Raw genomic sequence first — 8,498 nt, 5'->3', positions numbered from 1 at the left:
CATAGCTCCTCGTTTTATTCTGTCGAATTAAAATAAAATAAAATAAATGATGCCAATGAGAGCGCCACTGCTCCCTAATGTAGTGGAGGTGCAATTGCACTTTATTCTAAGACAGTTAAAAAAATAAATAAAATAAAAAAGAATGTTCCCCGAGGTCAAACGCGCCCCCCTTGACGAAGCCTCTGGGGTGGCGGGGCTTTCATAATTGGGCTTCCATAAAGATTTGGAAAGCTTTCTTTTGTAAGCTGGGAAGTATTGGAGTCGAATCCTGAGGTGTTTTTACCAAGGAAGGTGGAATGTAACATTTCGAATGTTGAGGAGAATTGAATCCTGGTGAGTGTTTTATTTGAAAGTGCAAAGTTAGCTTCCTTATTTCAACGTATTGCTCAACGTTTAAGCTGTAAAAAACAGTCGGGATATGATGCGTATGACAACTGGAATTATTAGCTGCTATTGAAATGCTACTGTTGGCAGCGGAGGTAGAAAGGGAACAAGTGTATTTACTCTGACATGTACTTCTAGCAGGCGCATTAGCACGCGAGCTAAGCTAACAGCCTTGTGGTTGAAATTTCGTTGTAGACTCCATGTGAGTTAGGAGTACAAATTACTTTTTGTTCACTGGTCAATTGAAGTTTTGCTATTTTTTTTTTAAGTAGATGTTTTTCATATTGAGTAATGGCGCTGCACGTTTTGTGCAGGCTGTTTTTTTTTTTTTTTTGAATGACAGAATCTTCTGAGGATTGAACTGTGCCATTTATGGACTGGATGCCACGCGGGACTTCGACGAGAGACGTTCAGATTTCCATGGTGGCCTACTTCCCAGGAGGGTGGTAGGACAAAAATATTAGATTCCTCGTATTTTCATTGGACATATTTTTTTCCTTTTTTTTTTTTTTTTTTTGAGATCTCATTTCTTTTGTGGGTCAGGCCTGATACCAAACTGATAAACGAATTTACATGATACATGAACCGATACTAAACTGATACCAAAGTGATACCCCCTACACATTGGAAAAAAAACTGAACATTCTAAATACAAACAGGAACTTTGTGAGTATCTTTAACTGGATTAGACAGAGAGGAATCATTGTCCAAAAAGGGAAAGGAATTTTAAAAACAAAAAACAAAAAAAAACCTAGAGCGCCCCTGTGCCTCACCCACCCTCAAAACTTATCCTATGATACTGGCCACACATTGTTCTAAAGACAATAAAAATACTGCAGACTAAACATAAATAATAACAATGAAGACTCACTAGGAATGTAATGGGGTCGCAAGTAAAACGTTCGTCTTTAAAACCTGTAGAATTAAAATGGTTTCTTTATAATGCATCGAATCTAAGATTTGTTTTTTTTTCTTCTCAATTTTGTATATTGTTTTTACGACCGCGCACTATCGCGCAAGCATTATAAAGTTATTTTGTACTAGTGAAGTTGCCGTAGTTGGCGATCCAAGATGGCGGAATCTTCTGCGCATGCGCGTCATCGATCGTGCCGGGTCACCGATAGTCTTGACAGCTACAAATGGGTGGATTTTGTTGCTTAACTCATTCCATAAACACAATATTCATCCAAATGCTGCATTTAGAATAATGGGAGGCGTATACAACATATTGTAAAGAAATTTTATATGTTGACTTAGTTTTTATAAACATTGGTTTCGTGAACAAAAATGTTTTTCCCAATTTTAGTTGGAGGCATTTCATTAGTTTTCGTGAACTATAATGAACTTAGTAATGTACATAACACAAGAGATTGCAAGAACTTCCTCGGCTGATATTTTTGTCCTCGGCGGTGCGAGCAGGAAGTCACCCGCACCTCAGGATGTGCAGCTTTTCCGTGACATTCTTAACGCAATGTTTTAGCATGCTCCTAACTGCGGCCGACGAGAAGTAGAAGATAAACGGATCCAGGCAGGCGTTGAGCGTGCTCGAGAGCAGCGCCACGGTCCTCCAGCACTCGCTCTCCTGATTCACGAAGCCCACCACGTGGGAGGCGTTATACGGCCCGAAGCAGACCGCGAACACCACCAGGGTGCCGAGGGCCAGCCCGATGGCCCGCAGCCTCCGTCGCCTGCTGATGTTTGGGAGACGCGACAGGATGAGGATGAAGTTGACGTAGCAGAAGCAGCAGACGACGAAGGGGACGCAGAAAAGGACGAAGAAGAGCTCCAGGCGGACCGGCAGCAGGATTTTCAGATCGTCGCCGGTGAAATTCAAGTAGCAGGTGGACGGAGGCTTGGCCAGGTGGTTTTCCCATTGAGTGTACGGAATGATGTAGACGATGCTGAGGTTCAAGGAGGTCACCGCCCAGAAGAGCACGCAGGCCGCCACGGCGTAGCGGGGCCTGCGGCACAGAGCGTACCTGAGCGGGTAGGCCACGCCCAGGTAGCGCTCCACACCCACGGCGGTGAGCAGCAGGGTGCTGTTGTAAATGGTGACATAGAAGACGAAGCCGGTGAAAGGACAAAGCGGGAAGGGCAGCTCCCAGGCCATGTTGTCCGAGGCCTCCTTCATTTTGAAGGGCAGGAATGCTAAGAAGATGAGGTCGGAGATGGTGAGGTTGAGGAGGAGGACGTCGATGGGCGCCGCCCGGGTGCGCACCTTGCGGCAGAAGGTGCAGAATGCCAGGATGTTGGCCGGCACCCCCATCAGGAAGGTGAAGATGTAGACAGACAGTAGAAGGTGGAACATTCCACTCTCTGACGCACACTAGAGAACGCACAATGGTCATTATTAACTCATTTGCTCCCAATAATGTGTAAATATGTTTTTTTTTAAATGTTTTAAGTGTCCCAAAGACGTATTTATACGTTTTTACGTGTTTGTTTTTTTTAAATGCTAGAGCATACATAAGGCTGCAAAGAACGGTTGCAGAAATGGTAATTATTACACAAACGGTCAGCAGGTGGCAACAGAGCAAAGGAGATCAACTAGGGCCATGTAAAAAAAAAAGAAAAAAAAAAAAGCTCAATTACTTACAATTTGGAATAGATTTGTGAAAACTGATGAAACTTAGCTCTCTTCTAATGCTAATTGCTGCAAAACGGAAACAAATTGAAACATACTTTTTTCCTGGTGAAAGAAGATACTTTAATCTTTCTTTTGATAGATTCCATGCTTTTATAGCAATAGAACACAACATTCTGTGGGCCTTGCAAAATCAGTCAAAATCCAGTAAAACAGCCGGGAGCGAACGGGATTGCTTCTGTGAAAATGGCTGCGAGTGAATGAGTTAAGCTTTTCATGTTGGGGGAAAAAAAAAAAAAAAAAATCAGGTACACTCCATCTAATCATGTATTAATTTGTATTGCAATACATCAGTGATAGTGTTGTTGACGAAAGATTTTCTTCATAATTTTCGTCGTACACATTTTTTTTCAGATGAAAATTAAACAAAAACTAAAATAGAAGCCATTCATTGAGCCTATAACGATAACTAAAATTCATCCATCCATTTTCTTGACCGCTTATTCCTTACACGGGTCGCGGGGGGTGCTGGCGCCTATCTCAGCTGGCTCTGGACAGTAGGCGGGGGACACCCTGGACTGGTTGCCAGACAGTTGACAGTGATGACAATTCACACAATCCAGTCAGAAGGAATGAAATTGCGAGTGGCGAAAAAAAGAACCACTCAGAAACTGTTAAGTGTTCACTGCACTTTATTTAATGTTCAAATATGTTTCCATTAATTGTGCAGTTGTAAAATTAATCTCAAGCAATTATGCACTTCTCCTTTTTTATTTATTTATTTATTTATTTATTTATTTATGTTAAAACAGTTCAACATGTGTTATTGAAACAGCTAATAAAGACACCGTTGTATTCAAGGTCTCGAGTGTTAAACTACAGTTGCAAATAGGTGTGTTTTATTTTCTTTAAAAAAGTTGAAATGTATGCTGAAGGAATACGTCAACTAAACTGTCAATTTAGTTGACTAAAATTGCTCTTTATTTTCGTCGCCTAAAATCTGCATATGCCATCAGTATGGCGCCACTGTTAGTCATTCATCGCAGAGGATAAAGAATATGTGACTTGAGTATTATTATATTGTCTTCTACACGTCATTGTGCCATCGTCTATCAGCTTATAGCGCCGCAGTGTGGATGTTAATTAGCATTGCGCTGTTGGACTGTTTTGTTTGGCAGTGAATTTATTAAACTGGGACTGGCAAAGTTTTTTGGATTATTTTTCAGTATTTGTAAAGAAAAGCGCTATAAAAATCTGAATTATTATTATTATTATTATTATCATCGTCATTATTAAATGCGATTGGCTGGCAGGGTGTACCTCGCCTACTGCCCAGAGCCAGCTGGGATAGGCTCCAGCAACCCCCACTACCATTGTGAGGAATAAGCGGTCAAAAAAATGGATGGATGAATGGATTGTTGTTGTTGTTATTATTATTATTATTATTAGTAGTAGTAGTAGAGCTGTCAAACGATTAACATTTTTTTTATCAGATTAATCACATCTTAGATTTTTGATTAATCATGATTAATCACTGACAAAAAGTTTCCCCCCCCCCCCCCCAACATATTTTGCCCGCTAAATTTGAAGCGCACCAGTGATGTGTTAATTTTTTCGACATTTAATGTTATGAGGGCGTCTTCAAAAATTTAAATCCACTGCACACGCTCATCCTGCTTTTTCTAATCAAATAATTATTTTCATTATTTAAAATGGGGGGGAAAAATGACCTACGGCATATATAAACATTTATTAAATGCTTTACTTTAATGCATGTAGTTATGTTTATTACTCAAACTCCAACAGCTACCTTTTAATGGAACCATCCACTGTCGGCTAAAAAGGATCAACTGCGGTGAAAATTAATAGTGTGATTAATCTGTGGTAATACAATGATTAATGCGATAATTTTTTTGTGATTAATTAATTAGTTAAGGCTTTAACTTTGACAACACTAATTATTAGCCAAAGTGCTGCTTATTGTGTAGTGAGTTGAGTTCACCGCTTCCTTACAGTGCCCGTATCTTAAAATGTTTCTCTCCAGTCAAAGCAAAAAAAAAAAAAAAAAAAAAAACATTGGCTGAATGATTGCTAATATCTTGAATAACCTATAACCTTAGTCACTGGAATCTCAAGGCAAACACTGCAATATAAAATAATACAATTTAATGTTATGTAATACTGCCTATCACCTCTTTAAACAGCTTCTGCAACTATGCAGAGAAAATGCATCATTGAGGTATATAGCCTGTATGAATAGCTTTTTTTCAAAAATGAAATAAATCATCCAAAAAATTGCATTTAAAAAAATGATAGACTTGTAACATTAATTTTATCTACTTAGAAAATATTAACCCCCCCCCCACCCCATATAGCAATAAATATTTTTCCAAGAAATTGCTTGTGGATAAATGATGAGTTTGACCAGTCCGTTGAAGTTTAATGAGGTTTATAATAAAACAATATAGCAAGAGCTCTTTTTCCAAAGTGCTGTAATTGCAATGAAATTATTTGCGATCTTAATTAATAATGCGTATTATAAATAACACATTGACTTATGCCTACCTGACCACCATCAAACATGATGCCTCAGTCTCTCCATCCCAGCATGACTGTTATTCCATTTTCACACATCATTAGAAGTATATCACGTTCAGTATCTGCTATCTCACCTTCACCGGCGGAAATTTAATAAGCTTTTGGACACAATGTTTCTCGCCCACACTCTTCAAACATCATCACCCCGCAACTGCTCATAATCTCACATTTGTTACACGGAAATTAATCACTCAAAAGTATCAAAGGTCTCGGAAGAGAAAGAGTTGGCAGGATGACGTGCCATTCAAATGTGATGATTGGATGGAGGTGTTTTTATTTTTGCTTCAGTGTCCACCAACGGGTGACTTCATTATCAATAAGTGTTAAATGAAAAAAATAAAGTCATCATGAGTCAATAAATTGGCAAAAGTGCAGTTTTACGAAGGGGTGTTTATATTCATGACAGGGTGAATTAATGACCACTTTCCATCTGAATGACATATTTGTCTAAATCAGTGGTGTCCAAACTACGGCCCGGGGGGCCATTTACGGGCCGCGACATGTGCTAAAAATGGCATTTGACTCGGACACAATATTCAGTGGGCCTGTGGGATTGCTTCAGTGAAAAAAAAAAAATGCTTCTAAAAATTGTTTTTCTTTTGTTGCGATAACTCACAACATATAACTCAAATTATCTTTCCCCATTAAAATGAATGTAAATTCCATTAATCTATTCAAAAAAAAAAACACACGCAAGTTTTTGTAATGTTTTTAATAAGGAAAATAGCATTCTATATTGTAAAAACATACAGTAATAACATTTAGTTTGTGTGAATTGGCCACCAGGTGGCAGTTTATCAGTCATGAACACGCAAACAAAGAAGAGTTTCACAATTGTAAATGACGAAACTGCAATACTAGGAGTTGTTCTTAGCAGAGGATAAAGAATATCTGCCTGAAGTGTTGTTAAATTGTCTATAATTGTTTTCAAATTTGCCGCAAAGATGCCACGTTTCTAATTATGTTTTAGCATTACGCTAGCATTCTTTAAAAGTTATGTGATTGTTTTGAATACAAATGTGTCATTCCTTTGGTTTGCCGCATGGGAATTGTTTATTTCTTATTGCGGCGCGAGTTAACTTCACTGCCACCAGACAGTGCTCGCAAATTCTTTTGCTCTCAAGTCAAAGCAAAAAAAAAAAAAAAAGAAACACACAGAGAAGAATGACGGCTTGTATCTTGAAAATTTCGTAAAGTTTGGTCACTTTTATCTCAAGTGTCCACTGAGTGAAGCCGTGCATGTTCTCATGAGGTAGTCACCTCATTCCTGACTCAGTTTAGGCACGTCCACGACGTTAGCCGCAATGTTTGCAGTGGTGCAATGATGGCGAAAGCCTTCACTACGACTGAAGCGGCTTTGCCCGCCGCAAATTCTTCCCACCATCCCCCTGGATGTGGTCGGCGACAGCATCAACATGACCACGGGCTCCAGGAAAACGTTACAGGAGCTCGTCAGCATGGCGTACGTTCTCCACTCGACGTTTTCCCCCGACACGAAGCCCACCACGTGCGAGGCGTTGTAGGGAGCGTAGCACACCACAAACACGGCCAGCGTGGACAGCGCCACGGCGAGGACTCGCCTTTTCCCCACGGGCCGCAAGTTGGAGCGCCACACCAGGGTGACGCAGCGCAGCGTGCAGAAGGACGACACCGTCAGAGGCAGGAGGAAGAGGACGGCGGCCATTTCCAGGCGGAGGGGCAGCAGCACGGCCAGTTGGGAGGCGTTGAAATGGCCGTAGCATGCCAAGGCGTCGCCTTTGACGGAGACGAAGTTGGCGCCGCCTTCTGCCACGAGGCCGACGCCGAGGTGAAGCGCCACGACGGCCCACAGGGCCGCGCTGACGACGCACGAGATCCTCGCCCGGCGGTAGCGCTTATAGACGAGAGGGAAAGCGATGCTGAGGTAGCGTCCCATCGTCACGGCCGTGATGAACAGGCAGCTTCCGTAGAGCGACGAGAAGAGGAAGAAGCTGTAAGCGGGGCAGACGGCAGCCGGGAGCCGCCAGTCTTGGAGCAAGGTCTCCAAAGCCTTGACGGGCAACCAGGCCACCAGAACCAGGTTGGCCAGGCAGAGGTTGAGGGCGTAGACCACGTTGGGCGTGGCGCCGTGCTTGCGGGATTTGCGGACGTACACGGACAGAACCAGCAGGTTGGCGGGAAGGCCCAGCATGAAAGTGAAGGAGTAGACGAAGATAGCGACACAGTCCTCGACGGCCACGTGCATCGTGGAGACGCTTGGGACGACACCACTGAGACCAACTGGAAATCCTGCAAAAACGTGCCATCTGTTAGCTAGAGCTATTCGCTACTCGAGTCGCATTCCACGTCTCAAAAATCAGTTCCCCATTTAGGAATGGGGAAGCTGTCGTTCATCGAGCGACCGTCCTGACTGAAGTGCCGGCAACGAAGGCGGTGAGGCATGTCGTCGTACGCCGCATCACGGGCGCGAGATACCGATCAGAAGATGCGCGCACTCATGCAGAAATATCGGACATTTAGCAGGCACCAGGCTGTCATAATTGCCCTCTCAGTGGAGGGAAAAGCATCTGGACCTGTAAATGAAATGATTCAGAATAATTGAGGGTTGCGTACGGTCATCTCTGTAAGGCCGTTTAAATGATGTGGAGGGCCGTGTAGTAAACTCATAAAGGGGGCAGTGGTGGGAAGTAGTGAAGTACAAATACTTGTTACTTTTTGTTTGGACAGGCAAAAAGTCACAAATAAAACCCTAGAAAATGTATAAAATGTAGAAGATATCTACTAAAAATTAGGGATGTAATATCCAAACATCACCATACGATATTATCACGATATGAAGGTCACGATACGATAATTATCACGATATTGTGGGGGCATTGGAGATATTTAAAAAAGATCACAATATTGTAAAAAAAAAAAAAAAAAAAAAAAAAAAAAAAAGAGCTCATACTAA

General features: G+C 41.8%; 3 protein-coding genes across 4 annotated transcripts in view; 1 reads left to right on the top strand and 2 right to left on the bottom strand.

Annotated features, from left to right (window-relative positions):
- Positions 1-150: 150 nt before the first annotated feature.
- apoea (apolipoprotein Ea) overlaps positions 151-8,498 on the top strand; it is a 29,186-nt gene continuing 20,838 nt past the window's right edge. Inside the window, exons 1-2 of one of the 2 annotated variants that reach the window (XM_077507716.1) lie at positions 151-333; positions 699-830. The gene's annotated coding sequence lies outside the window, so the exon portion shown is untranslated. Of the gene's footprint in view, positions 334-518; positions 587-698; positions 831-8,498 lie in introns of those variants that run through there. The other variant, XM_077507717.1, reaches the window with a different exon arrangement.
- On the bottom strand, positions 1,762-5,603 carry LOC144007813 (free fatty acid receptor 3-like). Its single transcript, XM_077507718.1, has 2 exons — positions 5,534-5,603; positions 1,762-2,710 (listed from the first exon to the last, which is right to left on the bottom strand). Exons 1-2 carry the CDS (start codon positions 5,549-5,551, stop codon positions 1,808-1,810), a joined length of 921 nt encoding a protein of 306 aa, XP_077363844.1. The 5' UTR covers positions 5,552-5,603; the 3' UTR covers positions 1,762-1,807.
- On the bottom strand, positions 6,373-7,814 carry LOC144007817 (free fatty acid receptor 3). The gene has a single exon (XM_077507721.1). It carries the CDS (start codon positions 7,788-7,790, stop codon positions 6,828-6,830), a length of 963 nt encoding a protein of 320 aa, XP_077363847.1. The 5' UTR covers positions 7,791-7,814; the 3' UTR covers positions 6,373-6,827.

Source organism: Festucalex cinctus, chromosome 19, assembly GCF_051991245.1.
Source record: "Festucalex cinctus isolate MCC-2025b chromosome 19, RoL_Fcin_1.0, whole genome shotgun sequence".
Lineage (NCBI taxonomy): Eukaryota > Metazoa > Chordata > Actinopteri > Syngnathiformes > Syngnathidae > Festucalex > Festucalex cinctus.
The sequence above is the reverse complement of the archived record's forward strand: the minus strand, read 5'-3'. Positions and strand labels throughout refer to the sequence as shown.